Here is a 21,793-nt window from a genome sequence, read left to right as displayed (position 1 = left end):
GAGAAAACAAAACTCATATTTATTCAAAAAATCAAATGTTACAGGAAAGCTTGTCAATTCTTTAAACCATAGGCCTGAGAAAGTTCTGACAAACCACACCTGACTGTATGTGCATGGTTCTGTTGTAGTTTGAGTGTTTATATATACAGTATAAATTATGTATCATATATATACACACACAAGTTCTTGCTCCAATATTCCACAGCCTCATGGCCTGTCTGCTTCAATACATGTTGAACCTTGCTTCTGTGGTGTCAATATCATGCTCCTTGAAGAAAGGGAAAAAGAAGTTCTTAAAGTCACCATAAAATCAAAATGGACAATTCTTGTTTTTGTTGTTGTTTTAATGGAATATTGCAGTAAATTCTTTATCCGTGCACATCATTGTTTTAAATTCACATTCCTCATAATATCGAATCAAAATAACAGCTCATCTCTTCTCTGATGATGAAGGCGGGGCAGCCTGTCACTCACACGAGATCAGCCAATAGCAAACCACAACCATCCAATCAATTCCCCACAGCAAAATCAAGCCCCGCCCTACATTTGTTCTTGTTCCAGAAACGTTTCACTTTGATATACGGCATAATAGGGAAGAAAAGACTTAGCACAACTTTAATTTCATGCCAGCTTAAAGATAAATCACCCAAAATCAAAATGTTGTAATTTACTCACCCTCATTTACAGTTGTTCAAACCACAAATTATTTTATCTTCCGTAAACTCCATAAAGAAGCAATAAAACACCATATAAATGTCATAAATGTAGTCTTTGTGGCTTGTGTGCATAGTTGCCATGTCCGCGTATAACACGCGACTTTGGGCTTCTTTTTTTGGCAAGTCGCGTTAAAAAAATCACGAGTCGCGGGTTGCGGTTTTTTGGGCTTATTTTAAAAAATGTGGTTGCTTTTTAGGAAAATATAATGAGCAACTTCGTTTCTTTACATTTATGGTCGCTGTTTTGTCCAATACATTGACTGACACTGTCTTCTCACAGCTAATAGCCATTCAGTGCAACGATACAAGTGCTGTAGTAATCCGTCCTTTTATATCCCGCCTCCTTCTCCCCCTCATTGAAGAAAAATCGCGTTCAACGTGCAGGCATGTGACGTTATAAATGCACGTAATGATAGTCAGTAGACATAAATAGACGTATACATTTTTACAAACAGTAGCACAAGCAGAGATGGAGAGGAAAGAGGGAGGAGAGGCACCTAATTTAATTAAAAAAAATATTTTTGTGTATGTAATGTATTTAAAATTACAGCCTATTATAAAAAAACAAGTCTATTAATAATAAACAGTAGGTATGGTTCGAATTTATTTTATTTTAAATATGTGGCTATATTGCAGCGCTCTAGTGCTTGTGTCCCAATGTGCACACTATCCATCCTAAATAGTGTGACATTAGTAATTTTCAGTACTATTTAGGGCAGATAGTGTGCACAATGAGATGCAGGGCTTGTCTTTTTCACGGTTTGCAGTGTGCGTGTTCACTTACTGCCCCTAATATGTGTGCACTAACTCCGACTATGGGTTACCATAATTGGCCTCCATGTCACTCTTCACTCTCCAAACCTCTTCTGTTCACAGCTTATCGGAGGATATTGTGTGTCCTTTATTGGAATTTGATGATTTTTATAAAATCACATCTGTTTTTGCTTTTCAAACTCTGAGAGGTTTCAGTTTAATATGTTGCAGGCTCATTTATTGATAAAAAAATGATTTATTATAAATAATATTGATGATAATAAATAATATAATAATATTGGGCTTGTTTTGGGCTTGTTTTTGAAGCTGCGGTTGCTTATTTGTCTCGCGAGAGTTGGCAACACTGCTTGTGTGTCACATTATTTATTCTATATTGATATCACAACACCAAATCAGAAAAAGTTGGGACAGTATGGAAAACGCAAATAAAAAAAAAAGAAGTGATTTCTAAATTTACTTTGACTTGTATTTCATTGCAGACAATATGAACACAAAATATTTCATGTTTTGTCTGGTCGACTTCATGTCATTTGTAAATATGCATCCTTTCCTGTCATTCAGACCTGCAACACATTTCAAAAAAAGTTGGGACAGTAAAGCATTTACCACTTTGTAATGTTGCCATTCCTTTTCACAACACTTAAAAGACGTTTAGGGACTGAAGACACCAAGTGATGAAGTGTTTTAGGTGTAATTTTGTCCCATTCTTCCTGCAAACAAGTCTTAAGGTGGGCAACAGTACGGGGTCTTCGTTGTCGCATTTTGCGCTTCAAAATGCGCCACACATTCTCTATTGGAGACAGGTCGGGACTGCAGGCAGGCCAGTCAAGTACCCGTACCCTCTTCCTCCGCAGCCAGGACTTTGTAATGTATGCAGAATGTGGTTTTGCATTGTCTTGTTGAAATATGCATGGACGTCCCTGGAAAAGATGTCTTCTTGAAGGCAGCATATTATGCTCCAAAATCTCTATGTACTTTTCAGCATTAATGGTGCCTTCACAGAAGTGCAAGTTACCTTTGCCAAGGGCACTGACACAACCCCATACCATGACAGACCCTGGCTTTTAGACTTGTTGCTGGTAACAGTCTGGATGATCCTTTTCTTCTTTGGTCCGGAGCACACGGCGTCCATTCCTCCCAAAAAATACCTGAAATACGGATTCATTTGACCACAGTACACGTTTCACTGTGATGGTCCATCCCAGATGCCTCCGAGCCCAGAGAAGTCGACGGCGCTTCTGGACACTGTTAACATAGGGCTTCCTTTTGGGCACAGTACAGTTTTAACTGGCATTTGTGGATGTAACTACGTATTGTGGTACTTGACAAAGGTTTGCCAAAGTAGTCCTGAGCCCATGTGGTGATATCGCTAATATAGATGAATGACGATTCTTGATGCAGTGCCGCCTGAGGGATCGGAGATCACGGTTGTTCAGCTTAGGCTTGCGCCCTTGTCCTTTACGCACTGAAATTCCTCCAGATTCCTTGAATCTTTTAATTATGTTATGCACTGTTGAATGTGAAATATCCAAATATCTTCCTATCTTTCTTTGAGGAACATTGTTTTTAAACATTTCAATAATTTTCTCACGTATTTGTTGGCAAACTGGCGATCCTCGGCCCATCTTTGCTCCTAAAGGATTAGACCTTTCTTGGATGCTGCTTTTGTACCAAATCATAATTACAATCACCTGTTGACATCACCTGTTTCAAATCACATCATTATTTAACCATTTTACCTCATTACTAGCCCTAAATTGCTCCTGTCCCAACTTTTTTTGAAATGTGTTGCAGGTCTGAATGACAGGAAAGGATGCATATTTACAAATTACATGAAGTTGACCAGACAAAACATGAAATATTTTGTGTTCATATTGTCTGCAATGAAATACAAGTCAAAGTAAATTTAGAAATCGCTTCTTTTTTTTTTTTATTTGCGTTTTCCATACTGTCCCAACTTTTTCAGATTTGGGGTTGTATATAGTCTTTTAAATAAAATTTAAGTCTGCACTATGTAACTTTTCCGTCCGCTAGAGGTCGCCAATTCAAAACAAAGGCGTAGTTTGATAACGCCAAGTTTGAGCGCAGAATCTTGGGACACGTGGTCTTCACCTCACAGCCGGTGGAAAAGAATCGGGATAGGACTCGGGCAGACTTGGATGCGATTATTGTAGTTACTGTAGTATGAAGCACAGCAGGACCGAGTGTTGTGGGAGCTGAGCAAGGCCACTGAAGCGATTGTCAATAAGATGAACGCAACACACGCCTCGCGAATAGCCTTTTATTATGCCACAGTTGCAGTCGCCACTTCTGCTTTTCGGGTCATGAGTATGAGGTAACGCAGCTCTGTTTATCATATTAGATACATCTGAGTGTGTTGAAAATAAAGTTATGACGTTACTCTGTGCGTTCGCTCGGCGGCTGCTATGACACTTGTTGCACACTGCAGTAAGAGTAAAGTGTTTCTGCAAAATAAAACTGGAAACCGAGGGTAAAGCAGATTGCAATTGACAGGCGACTCCCTCACACGTCCCGGTTCCTTGGTTAAAATAGCAATTTCTCACAATTTACAAATAGTTGGAAACATTTGGGATATTGTAAGTACTCTTAAGTACACAAGTGACAAATTAAAGACTAAATGAATGCCCAAATAAAATGTTAATGTTCATGTGTGTCCAACTTACCACATTGAGCTTCTTGAACTCCACCACCTGGAAGAAGACGTGTTCCAGTATGTGCTTGGCGTCTCTTTTGTCCTTGTCCAACTTCCCTTTCACTCCTAAGATGTCTCCACACTTACGTACATAAAACTCAAGATCATCATCGGTACCTTTGAGAAGACAACGCATCCGTTACACATCGTCAACCGCTCAAACTTGAAGCAACGACAGGATTACAAATCTTTCAGTGCATTCTGAACCAATGGTACAAACTCACATTTATTTGAGAGCTGAGCCAGCCTCACTTTCTCAGAAGAAAAGGTTTCGTCGAGGTCAAAAAGGTCAAGCATGGGTGGGCGAAGGTCCCGAAAGGCTGGTTGAAAGACCTGGACACAAAACAACACTTCGGGTCAAACACAGATCCTCTGCAAACACACCCAATAAACATTAAGGGAATAATCAAAGCGGATTATAATAATGCACTGATTTGATCCATCATTCCATTGGATCGTGAAAAGTAAGCTATGACATAATTGGCTAAATTTACTTTTCTCCACCCATGTGGCACTGAGTGCGTTTACATGCACGTTCTTAAGTCGATTATGCTTAATAAGCCAACAACACATTTGGTCATGTAAACACGGTCACCTGTTTTCTTCTAACGGAGTAAGGTCATAAACGGCTTAAGCATAAACCGGTCAACACAGGGAGTTTTTTGCCTCGTACCCCGATTTTGCGTGGCATGTAAATGCATTAACCTGCTTTCTGTGGGCAAATAACCAGATTTATTAATAAAAGTCATGTAAACGCGGTTTACTTGCGTTGTCAGGTTACTGATGTGCATGTAAACGGGGAAAACTGCTTATTTCAATAAGCTGATATTTGTGAGTTATGAGTTTACTGGTGTGCATGTAAACGCGCTCACTGGTTGCATCAGCAGAAAAAAAGGTTGCATCAGAGATGGAGAGGGCGAAAACATTTTGACAAAATAAAGTAGGTGTGTGGACAGATAATGTAATGAAGACGGACTCACGGCCGGCTGCAGAGGAGGCAGAGGTGTTTCAAACTGAGGTGTGATCAGCTGGAGAGCTTCATGTTTTACATTGAGCTGCTTGTAAGAACTGAAAACACAGAAATTCATTCATTCATATTTCAACCAGGGTTTCTGCAGGTTTTATGAAGGTAAATTTAAGACCTTTTTAAAAGCAATTAAAGTAAACGTAAGGACTTAATGTAAGGGAACTTAACACGTCAATGTGTTCACTAAATGTAAATGTCTAAGCACAGAATGAGTTGTATTAGCAACACTTCAAAGTTTGAAAATACAAATTCCAACAGATCTCCGTTACTTTTTAATTAATTTTACAAAAAAAGAAGCTAATAATACAAAAAAAAAAGCCATTCAAAGCTTGTCTCCCAAACACTAGAATATGGAAATAACTTCTACTGAACCTTCTGATCACACTACAAAAAAGTTGTTCTTTTTTCAGTCGTTTGGTCTTGTTTTCCAGTGTCTAAAATCTAAAAGATTCTTAATTCAAGATACATTTATTTGAGGAGCAAAATTACATTAGATAAGAAATCTTGTGATTTTAAAACAAGAGCAAATATCTGCCAATGGGTTCAGAAAAATCAACTTAAAGGTGGGCTAAGGGCTTGGTAACCGATGTTGATATTTCAAATCACCAAAACAAACACGCCCCACACGTACGCAACCCAGGCAACGACTATGGAGGAATCTGCTGTGCCAGCCGCCCGAGGGTATGATGTCATCAATAAATGAAAGCAATGTGTGTTACTATGGTAATCCAGGCCGAATGTTCAATGAAAAAGTCATCCCTTCCATCCCAAAAAACACAAACACAGTTCTCATGAACAACTCGATGGCACGAGCACGTCAAAATTGTAATATGTTCGTTAGTTGGATTGTCAAGATTAGAGGGTTACATCGATCACGAAAAGAGCAACCAAAGGAAACAAACATATACTAGGAGTATATTATCTTACTTTTCGGACACACTTTGGGAGCTGACGCTTGAAACAGACAGTGGAGGAGGTTTAGGCCCCGTCCACACGAAGCCAGAACTTTCCCTATCCGATCTTTTTTTTCCCCCTCGTTTCAAGAAATATCTGCGTACACACGAGAGCATGAAAACGGCTCAAAACGCTGTAGTATACATGCCAGGCCAGTATGTGGCACTGTAATTCTGCCACAGAAATACACTAAAAACGGAGAAGAAGAGTTGTGGCTAGAAGGGGTACGGCAACAGTCGGAGGTGAGGTAAAATCTCACAATAAAATAACAATAAATAAATTTGCTACTTACCAGATGTGTTTTATTAACGCATACACCTACCCCAACCCACCCTAAACATACTCTTACAATAATGCAAATACAGTAATTAAACAACGCAGTATTGATGTGCGCATGCCCAGTGCCCGTAGTTGTATCTCTTCTAGTCTTCCCCGCGCAGGACGTGGTGTGATGACATCACCGTTTCACAAAATATACGGATTGGCTGTATACACGAAACTGCAAGGGTGTCGTTTTCAGATTTATCCACTTTAGGACCCGGTTTCAAAAAATAGGGGTTTCAGTCTCCCAAAACGCAAGATCCGTGTTGACGAAACGCCAATACGATAAAAAATGCATACGTATACAGTGATACGCGTCTCCGTGTGGACGGGCCCTTAGACGCTCCAGGCTTATCGGAAGTAGAAATGAATGGGTCTTTATCATCGCTGAAGTGAACGAAAATACGATTGCAAATGGACAAACAAGCGAACATGAGCCACGTGCATTTTAAACCAAAAGCCAGCATATTAGTTCTGTGAAACAACAAAATCAATGTTACTCGCCTATCGAGAAGAAATAAAGCAACCTCGGTGTCCGATTGCAGGCCTTCCCGCTCCTTGAGTTCTCGCTAGCGCTGGAAAGCTGATACTTCTTGCCTGATCGTAAGCCTTCTTTTGTTCCATAGATATTTTCCACTTTGGTTTTTTATCTGCCATCTCCCGTCGCTCGGCAAATGTCCGTCCTGTGTGTCGTGTGCAGGGCTTAAAAACGGAAAAAAATATAAATCGGTTCACTCCGAGCAGAATCGATATTATAGCGTTTCCGTTTTTGCGTTCCTCAATAAACATTACTGTTCCGAAAAAGGTTTGATATGAAAAAATACCGGTTAATAACGTTATTTTAATTTAGCCTATACTTTAAACAAATATGTATAAATAGACTTATTTTCACTCAATAATAATATAACGCATGGTAATTAAACTTGAATATTTATTTCATAACATTTTTAAAACCAGAAATACATGCATTAGAATGACAAAGCATAAACAGCGGACCTGTTTTAATGGAGCGTTAGACAATCTAAAGTGGCCCTCTTATGCCGAATTATTTTCAGAAGAGTGATAACATTCTTTGTACATAACTTTTTTCAACACGACTTGTTTTAAAAATTGCATGAATAAAGAATAAATAAACTGGATAACCATTGCTCTTTTAATGCACCGTCAACTGCTAATTTCAAAGCAAACACTGCGCAACACGTCCTTGCATCACATAATCAAATTCAGTCAGCTAATAAAGCTTGATCATTTAATGCAATATACCATTTAATACGAAGCATTAACCGTCTATAGAAAACATTGACCTGTCCTGTATTGGCAATCTGAAAGACTATAGGAAAAATGTTTGATAGATGCTAGTAGCCTGCTTGGACAGGCTTAAACAAAATCCATAAACTAGCCTAAATCAGTCTATTTGAGCTTAAAGTCCGTACTGCTTATTTAAACGTTCGAAAAGAATGCTTGCACATTCATTGTAGACCTCAGCGGGGAAAGAAATGTACTTGAGGCATGAAAATGCGCGCTCTACACTGACTTGCGTACCGGTAGATTCATAGATGACTGCTGCGCGGGTATTTCACTCACGCTTGATAAGTCAACGTCACATGCCGTACTACTCAATTCATGATTGGTCACTGCCAAATTAAAATATTAAAGAGAACAATAAAATAACGTTATTAACCGGTTAATGGTCATTTCAAATTAACGTTTCTGTTCAGAACAATTCAAATTGATTTTGATTTCGTTTCCGTTTTTGTTCCTCTTAAAATTTCGTTCGTTTCCGGTTTTTGTTTTCGTTCCTTGAACCGGTTCAGAGCCCTGGTCGTGTGTTTTGAATAATGAAGTGCACTGAGCGCTCGCTTCTCACCGTCATTAGTAGACACGCCTCTGATTGGCTACAAGTTTGTTTTGGGACTCGGCCCGAGACACTTTTACTAAAGCATTTATGAAATATCACTTACCCCACCTTTAATTCAAATGCAAGTAATTTTCATACCCATTGACAGATACTTGTTCTTGTTTTAAGCATAAACTCACTTAATATTGACTTAATTTCATCATTTTGGATGTCAAGTAAATGTATCTTGATTTAAAGATGTTTAGATATTTGTACTGGAATAAAAAAAATCCTGAGGACGTTTTCTTTTTATTTGCAGTGCATGCAATTTAATTTAGGGCCCTATGAAATCCATTTTATTTCTTTTTTTGTTTTAGCTTTACTCCGTTTTAATGGTTAAATTACATTTTATTAGTCAAAAAGCATGTCTAAGTAATTGAAATCATGAAACATTACAATTTAAAGGAACACGCCGACTTTTTGTGACTTTAGCTTATTCCCCATATCCCCCAGAGTTAGATAAGTCCATACATACCATTCTCATCTCCGTGCGTGCCATAACTCTGTCTGACGCACCCACCGCTAGCCTAGCTTAGCACAAAGACTGGAGGTAAATGGCTCCAGCTAGCCTACTGCTCAATAAGTGACCAAATAACGCCAACATTTTCCTATTTACATGTTGTGATGTGTATAGTTACATCGTGTACTAAGACCGACGGAAAATGAAAAGTTGTGATTTTCTAGGCCGATATGGCTAGGAACTATGCTCTCATTCCTGCGTAATAATCGAGGAACTTTGCTGCCGTACCATGGGTGCAGCGGAGCAATGATAGTATGATAGCGCCTGAAAGTAGTCCCAAGCACGCTCTCTGAGCAAGCAGGTTGTCACGTTGGTTATGTTAATGGAAGTTAGCCTATTTTCAGGCGCTGCGTAATATCAATGCGCCGCTGCACCTATGGTACGGCAGCAAAGTTCCTAGATTTTTTTTTTTTTTAGGGCGCTATGATACGTTTTATTATTTTATTTATTCATCCAAAAGTTGACAAATTCTGTGACATTCCGCATTCCATTTTTATGAATGGATTCTGTGTTTTCCGCATTGCAGAAATCATAGGGCCCTAATTTAATGCCATGATATTGAATTTAAGATTTTCTGCTCCAATTTAAGACCTTTTTAAGACCCACGGAAACCCTGTTCAATGCATGTCTGATTGGCCAAGCACACAAACTCATGCTACTGTTAGTTCAATGCATGACTGTGTGTAGTTTATGTCATGAAAGCCTCTTTAAGAAATGTGAATCTTACTCCAGGACAGAGGGAAGAGTGCTTGTGTGCAGCTTTAGCAAAGACATGTCAAACAGGGATGTGAAATCTCGCGGATTCTCGTCTCCCTCCTGCAGACACACCCTCAGACGGTCGGACAGACTCCCTGTGTCTGGCAGCATGGTGTAGTCTGTGATCTGGGAAAAGTTAAAGGAAGAATGTCACCTCACAGTCCTGAAGCATGATTGTGTGACACTGTTTGGTAGTCAGGTCAGACTTACACTACTGTTCAAAAGTTTGAGGTCAGAAACATTGCATTAAATTGATCAAAAGTCACAGATAATGTTACAAAAGATTTCTAGTTATAAATGCCGTTTGGAACTTTCTATTCATCCTCTTTTCCTTCTATTCAAATCCTGAACAAAATGTGTGAATTTGTGTTCAACATTGATAATAATCAGAAATGTATCTTGAGCAGCAAATCATCATATTAGAATGATTTCTGAAGGATCATGTGACACTGAAAACTGGAGTAATGATGCAAAAAATTCAGCTTTGATCACAGGAATAAATTACATTTTTAAATATATTCACATAGAAAACAGTTCTTTCAAATTGTAATAATTTTCCACTGTTTTACTGCATTTTTGATCAACTAAATATGCCAGCTTGGTGAGCAGAAGAGACTTCTTTCCACAACATTACAAAAATCATAATGAGGCCAAACTTTTGAACAGTAGAGTATTGAAACACAGATATGAAGTCTACAACAAGTAAGGTACGCTCACCTCTGGGTCCTCTGCATCTATCTGGTTGAGAGGGATGCTATCGGTTGTAAGCCACTGGAAAACAACATCCTGCAAAGTACACATTATATTGTATTAAAAACAATACATTCTAAACAACAACCACAAATGTAACTTGAGTTATTCTGTTTTAATGAAGGACATGAGAGTGGTGCTTGCCCATGCAAAACTCACTACCGCACAATCCTAGGGTTGGGGAGTAATGAAATACATGTAAATAACGTATTTAAAATACACAATTTGAGTAGCTGTATTTCATTACAGTTACATTTTAAATGGGTGGTAATCAAATAAAATTTACATCCAAAGTGATTACTTTGAATTTTAATTCATTTAAACATTAATGTAAACTGTAATGAGCAATTCATATAAACAGACTGACAGTAAAAAGTATCCTAATATACATTTCTGCTCATAAGCTTCATAACCCTTGCAGAATATGCAACATTTTAATAATTTTAACAAAATAAAAGGGATCATTAAAATGGCATGTTGTTTTTATTTAGTACTGTCCTGAATAAGATATTCAACATAATAGATGTTTACATATACTCCACAAGACAAAATGACTGAATTTATACAAATTTCCACATTCAAACATGTACATACCCTTAAATCTGAACTGTCTGTCATTACCTGGATGATCCATGACTGTTTTCATGTTTCATGTGAAGTCATTTGTTTAAGTAAATTTGACTTTTTTTTCTCACAATTGTGAGATTATATCTCACAATTCTGACTTCTTTTCTGAGAATTGTGAGACATAAAATTGCAATTGCGACTTATATTGCCCAATTATGAGGGGGGGAAAGACTTGCGACTTTTAAAAGAAAAGGTGAAAGGCAATTGCGACTTTTTATCTCACATTTTTTACTTTATAACAAGCAATTCTGAGAAAAAAAAAGTCATAATTGTGAGATAAAAAGTAGCAATTACCAGTTTTATTTTTAGTGGCGGAAACAAGCGTCCATGAAACGCAATGCATTAAGAGCAGGGGGTGAAAACTTTTGAACAGGATGATGTGTACATTTTTCTTATTTTGTTCAAAGATCTTTTTTTTATTTATTTAGTACTGCCCTTCAGACGCCAATAACAACATGTTTCCCAGAAGACAAAATTAGTACAATTTACCCTGTTCATCTGATTCAAAAAGTTTACACACCCCAGCACTTAATGCATTGTGTTGTCTTCTTGAGCATCATTATTTTTCTTTGTTCTTTTTTAAAGATTGTCTGCATTTTTTGCTTCAAGAAATATTGTGGAAAACTGATGTTGTTTAAAATAATATGCAGAGGAAAACCAAGTCCTATGTTTGGTGGTCCCGTTGTGTTACATGCCTTTTTAGTATTCCAAAGTATTTATTTAGATTAAGTTACAAAACTTGTGTAATCTAACGAAATACATTACAAATGACTTTTTAAAGCATGTATTTTGTAATCTGTAGTGAAATGCATTTTAAAAGTAACCATTCCAACCCTGCACAATCCTAGGTGTTTTAAATTGTTCAAAGTGTTCGTGAACACTTGTTAACACTATGTGTTTGCTTGGGTGTTCTGGGTGGTTTACAGGCAATAACAAAGTCAGCACACTCCCACAAAACCTTTATTGAGCTCATGTAACAAAGTGTTTCTTAGTTTGACGAAGAGCTCAATAAATGCTTGTGGGAGCAAGTGTACGGACTTTAGGACTAGTTTTCGAAACATCGTTTGAGTTACAATTCTTATCACTCGATGTCTGTGATTTCATGTACCGATTCGTCCGTGTTTATCACAGAGGTAGGAGCTTGTGTTTTCTAGACGTTGACATTACAGAAGATCATGTGCTCTGCTTGCGTGCATCACGTATATGTCTTTTAATTTATTATTTGTTAATATAATTTTTATTTATTATAAAAAACACATTTAAAGGGATAGTTCACCCAAAAATTTTAATTAGCCCATGATTTACTCACCCTCAAGTCATCCTAGGTGTATTTGACATTCTTCTTTCAGACGAACACAATCAGAGTCAAACAAAAGTCCAGGCTAATCCAAGCATTATAACTGCAATAATAGTTGCTCTGTTTTTGAAGTCCATAAAAAATGCACCTGTCCATCGTATAATGTGCTCCACACGGCTCCGGGGTGTTAATAAAGGCCTTCTGAAGTAAATCGATGGGTTTGAGTAAGAAAATATCCATATTAAAAACTTTATAAAGTGAAATATCTAGCTTCCGGCGGACCACTTTCTGTATTCAACTTACGCAGAAAGTGTAACGCCTCTCGAGGTTCAAAACGCTTGCGCTACGTCCGACGTCATGGCGATCCAGTTACGCTTTTTCTTAAATTGAACTAAAGCTAGATATTTTACTTTATAACGTGTTAAATATGGATATTTTTCTTACACAAACGCATCAATTCGCTTTTGAAGGACTTTATTAACCCCCGGAGCTGTGTGGAGTACTTTTATAATGGATGGATGCACTTTTTTGGGCTTTAAATTTTGGGCTGCCATTTACTGCTTTATAAAAGCTTTCCTGTAGCTCAAACAATAGAGCGTGGCACTAGTAACGCCAAGGTCATGGGTTCGATTCGCAGGGAAATCAAGAACTGACTAAATGTAAAATGTGTACCTTGAATACAAAGTAAGTCGCTTTGGATAAAAGCGTCTGCCAAACGCATAAATGTAAATTAACACCTGGAGCCGTGTGGATTTTTTTTATAATGCATAGATGCACCTTTTTTTTTGGCTTCAAAATTTTGGGCTGCCATTCACTGCCATTATAACACTGGGAAGAGCCAGGACATTTTTTTATATAACTCCGATTTTATTCGTCTGAAAGAAGAATGTCATACACCTAGGATGGCTTGAGGGGGAGTAAATCATGGGGTAATTTTCATTTTTGGGTGAACTATCCATTTAAACTGGGCAGTCTTCGCAGTTTCTGCAATTTGGCTCTTTTTATTGATTGTATATGTTATATTTTAGTCCATATTCAAAGGAAATGAAAGCATGCCAAAGACTGGTGCGCAAACGGTAGCTCAGGTAGGTCAAAAAACACATGAGGAGACACAAAAGCATCAGCAATCACAGACATTCGCATTCGGACAGGATTAGATTTCTCAGATGACTGTTGAGTTTGCCAAAAAAAAACATAGGTAATTTGCCCCGGAATTTTTTAGAGGTTGTATTATTCGGATGGTATTAAAATCGGAAAGTGAAACATGAATTTCTTTACCATCCCCCCTTCCGAATTGGGCTTTTGCTTGGTTTTAGTTTTTTTTTTATAAATCTTCGGTTACTTCAGATATTTTTGGACACATGATTTATATGTTTTTTAAGAAATTACCCTTCTCCTCTGTAAAGGCTGGAATATACTACACGACTTTTAAAATCTGAACAGATTTTCAAGCACTAGGCATCATACACTTGCCGACTTTGTAAATGGTTACTAAACGAATGAGGATCACACACGTTCAGAATCAGAACACAACAAACTAGAAGTGATAAACGAAAACAATATGTGTTCTAAAATCGGCTCAAACTTGTTTGACATCCTCTGACTGGATGGAATCACAGTTTGAAGCTAAAAAATTTGAGTTTGCGCACTGAGAATTCTGACATCTGCGACTTTACAAAATCTGGCTCTGTCCAGTATACAAATCGGGGCAAAAATCTGGAAGGACATGATCTGGTCAAAGTTGTGTAGTGTATAGTGTATTCCAGCCTTGAGCCACATGATTTGAGGTATCATCCACTGCACAAACTGTGCAAGACAAGCTATTAGCGAAAGTTTAGGGTTAGGGGTTTGTTCAGAGTGTGGCACCGACCCTAGAATATCCTAGCAAATGAATATCCTACCATGATTTTACTGTTCTCCTCCTTGTCCAGGTACTGGTCACTGAACATGTGACATGAGCCCAGAACTGCCAACTTGCCAGCGTTCTGGACACAAACAGAGACAATAAAGCACAGAATAAAGCCCAGTGAGTTGAACACGAGTGAGTCGGATCATCAGAATGACTATACACACCTTAGGCTGATGGAAGGCAAGAACAGGCCTGTTGAGTGGAAAGCACACAGAGCCAGTGGACAGGACGGCCACCGCAGGCTTCATCACATTTAATGTGGCCCCATAAGGGTATACGAACGTAAGTGCCCTGTTTAATCATCAGATAAAAAGTCATTACACATTCTCACATGGGACTTTAAAGTGCCTCCATTATGCTATTTTGGATATTCCCTTTAATGTAGGGTTTAATATAACTGATTATGAATGTAAAAGATCTGTGATTCTGAACTGCCTGAAAAGAGTAGTCGGTAATTCCAGTCTCACTTCCTGCTGAATCTACGTAGGTTTGTAACAGATTTATGGTCTTCATTGGCTGAACATTGTCTACTTTGCCCCTCAAACGCTGTAGTTGTAGCTGAGATTGGAAGAGTTTGGTTTGTGTTGTTCATGTCAAGAAGACGCTGTTTTCTGCTGCCATAGCAAATCCACTTGAGCTATTTATGCACAAAATGTGAATATTGCATTCAATTTTTGGGAATAAAGCACCGTTTCCATCCCATGTGTTCTAGAGAACAAAATCCTCATATCCTGTGAAATTGGCACACAATATATGTAAATAAAATAGTAGTTGCTGCAATTGTGGAAGAAACTGTAGCTCTTTAGCCCTCCATAATCAGAGTGGCAGGCTAAACGCAATAAACACTGTCATGTTCTCTCTTGCGTTCGGATGCTGGTGTTTGGGAACGCAATAGTGTAAGAAGCTTCTGGAGGGAATTAAACCAAATTATTCTGATGACAGACTTTGACTCGGGCATTTCAGAACACCTGAAACAGCATCTGAGATGCTGCGATTGGTCCACTGGTTAGTCCAGTAATCCAATCATAGCCACTGCTGAGGCAACAAGTTTATTCGTCGAGGGATTTATTCTGTAAATGTGTTTCCATCATAGTCTATGCATGTCTTCTTACCGGATAAAAAAAGTATTCACCTCACTTGAGCACAAGATTTTTATGCGTATCTTAGCATCTCAATCCAGCATTTTTTATGCAATATACCAAAATGCACATAAAAATAGGTGGATGGAAACATAGTTAATGATGCGCGCCCAAAGAATAAAATTTTATACAGTAAAACCCACGCCTTCGTTACTGTTCGTTAGGGGTGCACCGAAATTTCGGCTGCCGAAAATGGCATTATCGGTTTCGGGCCGAAATAAAAAAAACAGCCGAAAACGTAAACCGAAAATGAATGTCACCCACCCCTCCCATCCGTGCGCAAGCGCTTAGGTTTCACTCACGGTCGGGCCGTTATCACCCGACGCGTCTGAACTACCCATTGCCAGAAGCGATAATCCCCTTGACTACTGACGCGCAAACGAAGGCCGCTTTCCATTGCTTGCGCGGATTGCACGCAGGTATTTATCTGCCCCAAGCAGTGTTGCCAAGTCCACGGTTTTCCCGCTGGATGTTTTTCCATGTCCGCGGGTTGAAGCGACACCAATTATGTGATATTTAGACCCAGGAATGCGAATTTAAGCAGGCAACCCTGCCAAAAAAACATATTTCACCCCCCAAATGCCATTTTTCCCGGAGAACAGTGACAGACAGCGAGAGATTCAGTGCTGCATCTCATGTCCTTAATGAGAACCATTCTTTGTGTGCAGTTATTCAGATAATTGTGGATCTTTATTTCCACAACTGTTAAAAAACTATTTTATTTGATGGAACATAAAACTTATAAATAATAATACAAAATAATTTATTCTTCATTTATTGTTAAAAATATTTTAGGTTTTGTTATGTAACTTAATAAAAGTTTGATTATTCTATTGGTTTGTGATTTTTTGATTTCAGATCCATTAATTTCAAGCAATTTATATATATATATATATTAGTATACGTTTTTAAAAGAAGCCATTTTCGGCTTCTGCCAAGTGCATCCTACATTTTCGGTTTCGGCCCAGAATTTTCATTTCGGTGCATCACTACTGTTCGTATCACTGTGAAATTGAAATCACTGAAATTCAGATATGCTGATGAGCGCTTGGTATCTGACATGGTCAACCAATCACAACAGACTGGGCCATCTGACTGTGGCGAGGTTGGCGAGGGACATGGGAGGAGCGAGCGGGACCGGTGGGTGATTGAGAATGAGCACCACCTGCGAGTCCCACCGGTCTTGAGTCCTCTCATGAGGGAGCCCGGAGACATATAAGGAGGAGCGACATCAGTGGAGGAGGAGAGGGGACCAGGCTTGGAATTTACATTGTGTTTTGTTTACATTTTGTTATATGTGTGCGCGGCAGTCGTCCGCTTTGAATTTCATTTTGTGTTTATTATTTGATTAAAGCTGTTGAACGTTCGCCAGTCCCTGCCTCCTTCTTCCCTGAACAGACACACTTTACTACACTGACCAATCAGAGCAGAGCAGGCTCTCAGAAAGGCGGTGTTTAGAGAGAATGAATCCTTGATCGAACCGTTTCAGACACTGTGAGAAAAGAGCTGATGCTGCAATGGATATTATGATAAAATTAAAGTGTTTTTGACCTTGGATGCATGTAAACTTATTGTAGTAGACGGCAAAACAAAACTAGGAACCTGTAAAGTAGCATAATAGGGGCACTTTAAACTCCTCAAACATTAAATGTTCACGATAACATAAACAACATTCAGCTCAAGCTTACTGTGAATTATTCCCAGAATTTTCTTCATCAATCACCCCTGTGACCACTTTACCAGCAGCACGACTGATCTCCCTGAAAAAAAAGAAAGAAATAGTTTAAATCCTGTAAAAACTGGTTAGTTTCAATATAATCTCTGCACAAATTGACAGAATAAATATTTTAACACTCATGGGCGACACAAACCTGTTCAGAACACCATTGGACACAAGTGCTTCTTTAGGATGGAAATATTTGTAATAGACGTTCCTTATTACTGTATCTGCAAATCCAATACAACAAATAATACAAAATTATACATTTCAGAATAATGTTTAAACTTGATCACACCTCCTCACAGATGAACACATTTAAAATGTCTAAATTCAAGATTTTTGTGAGGCACAAAATAAAGAATGTCAAGGTGGTGGAGTATTTTATATATATATATATATATATATATATATATATATATATATATATATATATATATATATATATATATATATATATATATATTTTTTTTTTACTATTTATCCCATTTTAAAAGTTTTGATTGAATGGATTTTATTTAATATCAGGTGGTATAAAAAGAAAGGAAATATTTTCCTTACACATTAAAATCATTTGCGTAGATACAGTCAAACCAAAAATGATTCAGACAGCAGATATAATTTTTAACTAGTGTGTGCAGGACACTATAGTTAATTTATGCAAGTGAGGATAGCAAAATAAAGTACACGGTGACATATTATACCCAAATATTCTTCATCCTGTGGACTACCAGTAAAATTGATACAAATTTGGGACCAAATTTATCCAGACACTTTGACCTGAGCATGTTTTTGCTTTTTTTCTTTAATTGCTAATGCGACCTTTTACAGCACAGACTGAACAAAATGAAGCATTGCTTTGGTAATTGGTTGACCTAAATTGGTATTATCTAATTGTGTACTAAAATTTGATTGGTTGATTGTAATCTATTACGTCCCTTTCTATCAAAGTTATCTGACATTATCAAGATGAACTTGTTCTGACACTGTCACATTTTATTATTACCATTTTCTAAACTATAGCAAATAAACTGTGATAGTGTGAGAAAATGTTGAAGGTGTCTGAATAAATTTTAGTTTGACTACATCTTAATTTTTTAAAATAAAAATATGAATAAAATATGAATGTAACATTTAGGGCTGTCAAAAGATTAATCGCGATTAATCGCATCCAAAATAAAAGTTTGTGTTTACATAATATATGTGTGTGTACTCTGTTAATTATTATTTATATATAAATACACACACAAGCATGTATATATTTAAGAAAAAAATATTTTTATATATAAAACATTTATATTTATATATATTATAGATTATATAAATGTATATATAGCATATACATGCAAATATTTTTAAATATATACATGAATGTGTGTGTATTTATATATAAATAATAATTAACAGAGTACACACATATATTATGTAAACACAAACTTTTATTTTGGATGCGATTTATCACGATTAATCTTTTGACAGCCCTAGTAACATTACAATATTAATGTTTTTGGTATATATTTATTTTTATATTAATATATATAGATTTAATTAATGAGACTATGATGTACAGAAATTAAAACCAATACACACTTACCATTGTTTATCATAATGCCAAACTCTTCCAGGAGGAAGTTGATATTAGTGTCATATTTCATTTCTCCTCCTTCTCCGAGCATCACAAGAAGAGCTCCACCACTGTCCAGATACTGCTTAAGAACCTCCAACTGAAGCACACAGCAAACATCCAGCAGTTTACAAGTGAAGCGTCGGGCATTAGTTTGAACTCGTCCATATTTGTGCTGCACATTCTCACCTCAGCAGCAGTGAACTTCTCTCGAGGGCCTGCAGTGATCCATAACTTCACTCCTTGGAGTTTCTCCAAGCTGAGCTCCTCTTTGATGCTGAGGAACATGTATAGTTTAGTATGGAAGCTTGTTTCCCACCAGGAAATAAAAAAATAAAAGGTTGCAGTTGCAATTTATAAACTCTTAATTGCGACTTTACATCTCACAGTACAGACTTTTCTTTCCTCAAATTGTAACTTTTTTTTGGTTTACATCTCATAACTGACTTTTTTCTAAGAATTACTTACATTTCATAATTCTGAGTTACATCTCGCTATTCGAGTTTGTTTTTCAATTGTGATTTTTTTCCCCCTCCGAATTGCGACATTATAGCTCACAATTCTGACTTTTTTCTCAGATTTGCAACTTTATAACTCACAATTCTAACTTTATATCTTGCATTCAGAATTGTGAGATAAAAAGTCACAACTGCCTTTATAAAGAAAAAAAAAGATTATTTTGTACTGGAAACAAGCTTCCATATTTTAGTCATGTAGATTGGTCTAATTTGAATATGAAAAGTAAGACTGATCACCCCTTTGGCAAACTGCTAGCTGGTCAAACTACTTCTTACGGCACAGTGGTTGTGTTAATGCATCTGGCACCAGATCACATTCATTCATAAACATTTGTTTCTAATGGGTATTTCATTCGCATATATGCAAATGCAAAAAATGTGTGTATAATCCATGTTTTGTGCTATAGATGGGCACATCACCAATGTAGTGAATAAACCTCCTTCACACCTGTAAACCTGTTTGCATGAGCCATTTAAGAGGTTTCACCTTTGAATCTTCCATTGTGCTCTTAATTTCTTCTGCAAAGACTTGTATCCAGAGTTGGAGGTGAAGAGCTCTCGTTTGGATGCGTTGAAAATAACTATATTTCGTTGCTCTTTGTCCATGCTGGCATATGGATCACGGTACACTATTTACAGATGGACAGATTACTGTCTGTAATGCACGAAGCACGACGCTTTCCTCACTGTTTTCCTCACAGGCTGATGTATTTATTATTTCAATACATTATCGCCCCACGACAATCCCGACGTTGAACGACAGCAACAGCAAGAACTGCAAAATATACATAAACTATGAATATTGTGTTCATGTTACCGTTATGAGCTGCTAAGCTAGCAAGCTAAAGCTAATAACTCTCGCTACACAACTGATCAAATCTGTTGAAATACGAGAGTTATAACGCTACATCATGTACAAAATTTAAATGTTTCTAAAAAACGACAAAGAAAACAAAGTTACCACAGCATTCACCGTAATGTAGTGGCAGTGAGCGATGCATTGTGGGTATTTTTGGACAACACTAGCGTAACCAGGGGCGCTTCCTTCATAGCAACTTTGTTGGCGTACTTGTGTAGCAACTCGGCAAAATAAAACAGGGTATTTTTATATTTATTTCTAAAGTGGACTGAGACGATTAGGGATGCCGATTTACGACATTTCAGCAACATAAGAAAAGTGAAATCGTAATTATGACGTCTAACGTCAATATTATGACATAAGTTACCGAGTCATATATATTTTTTTATACTAACGTTAAGTCATATGATATGAGAAGTCGAAATGGTGGCATACTAAGTTATAACTATGACATAAGTCTTATTTATAAGGTTAAGAAATGGCCATTAACCAGGTAATCTTTGAAAAGTTTGCACCACTAAAAATAAGTAATCTCATCCTATCAGGTAATTTTTGTTCTGACAAATAATATTCCTTATTTGTCAGAACAAAAATTACCTGATAGGATGAGATGACAATACACGGCTAACTGTTACCTATTAAATATGGTCATGAAATATTGATTTGAGTAGAAATTATTTTATTTCACTTCTAGATTGGGGGAAATTGCCAGTCTAGCAAAAAGTCAAACATTCCAACGATATATTTATTATTCGAATGTACATTATTTTTAATATATAATAAAAGTTACTTTTTCTATTAACTAGTTAGCATTCGGCTCTTTTGTGTCTCTTGGTTCGTTGTTCTTCGGTTGTTAATAAACACAAGATTTGACTTCTGAAAGCTGCTGAAATCTTATATTTATAGAAATATTGTCTTATTTTTTTTTTTTTATATGTTAATTTCCCAGAAAAAAAACAACAAAGCACCAATTTAAGGAATATCTCTGGCACTGTTTTAATAAATATTATGGGCAACTTTATTTCCATATCAACAAATCTTACTATAAGATATTTAGATATGTTTTCCTCAAAGATCTTGATGCCAACATCCAAGTAGAGAGGATCACTTAATACCAATGTCAGTATTGATAAGAATGTGGCAAATGGACAAAAGGTAACAAAGTAAAAAAAATAAATAAAAAAATAAATAAATATGCAAACAACAACTAAACAACTAAAAACACCTTGGACGCAACTAAAGTCTGACAGTGAGGAAGGCTGCAAGACTAACTTTGAGGACAATGTAAGTGCAGATGAACCTAAATCATTCTAACCTCTGATCCAAAAGGTGAGAGCAGAAATAAGTCAAATAATATGCAGAACACATGGTTAAAAATGTTATTTCTCGCTTTAGATCAGAAAACTGCATGAAAAAACACCCAAAAGAACCACCGGAGCCATTTTGGGCAAAGAATGGACTTAAGAATGGTTTCTGGATCAACCAATCCTACTAGAAACCTGCCCTGCTGCACTTTTAACTAAAAATCTTTAGATGCCAAATCACTTCTTGCCAATTCATTGCTAGAAACTGTTAACGTGGCAAACGCACATCAGGAATTAATGGACAGACAAGCAAGACTGCAGATGAGCCTGAATCATTTCAACCTCTGATCGAAAGGTGAGAACACAAATAT

At 37.1% G+C, this 21,793-nt stretch overlaps 1 protein-coding gene across 3 annotated transcripts; it reads right to left on the bottom strand.

Annotated features, from left to right (window-relative positions):
• On the bottom strand, window positions 1–20,288 carry ift52 (intraflagellar transport 52 homolog (Chlamydomonas)). 3 transcript variants are annotated; one of them, XR_013818519.1, is made up of 14 exons: window positions 19,747–20,277; window positions 18,931–19,018; window positions 18,712–18,841; window positions 17,272–17,347; window positions 17,089–17,160; window positions 14,426–14,552; window positions 14,254–14,337; window positions 10,396–10,464; window positions 9,650–9,804; window positions 7,010–7,207; window positions 5,184–5,271; window positions 4,428–4,536; window positions 4,175–4,320; window positions 1–268 (listed from the first exon to the last, which is right to left on the bottom strand). XR_013818519.1 is itself a non-coding variant. In XM_079844049.1 (14 exons), the coding sequence occupies exons 2-14, from the start codon at window positions 19,863–19,865 to the stop codon at window positions 224–226; spliced, it is 1,308 nt and encodes a 435-aa protein (XP_079700175.1). In that variant the 5' UTR covers window positions 19,866–20,034; window positions 20,233–20,288; the 3' UTR covers window positions 1–223. The 3 variants fall into 3 exon arrangements, 2 of the variants coding, with proteins under 2 accessions (XP_079700175.1, XP_079700174.1); XM_079844049.1 differs by lacking the exon at window positions 7,010–7,207 and having other exon boundaries at window positions 19,747–20,034; window positions 20,233–20,288; XM_079844048.1 differs by lacking the exon at window positions 7,010–7,207 and having other exon boundaries at window positions 19,747–20,034; window positions 20,221–20,278.
• Window positions 20,289–21,793: the final 1,505 nt, after the last annotated feature.

This window comes from Gobio gobio (genome assembly GCF_949357685.1).
Source record: "Gobio gobio genome assembly, chromosome: 19".
NCBI classification, from domain to species: Eukaryota; Metazoa; Chordata; class Actinopteri; order Cypriniformes; family Gobionidae; genus Gobio; species Gobio gobio.
Note: the sequence above shows the minus strand (reverse complement) of the source record. Positions and strands in the feature narration are given on the sequence as shown.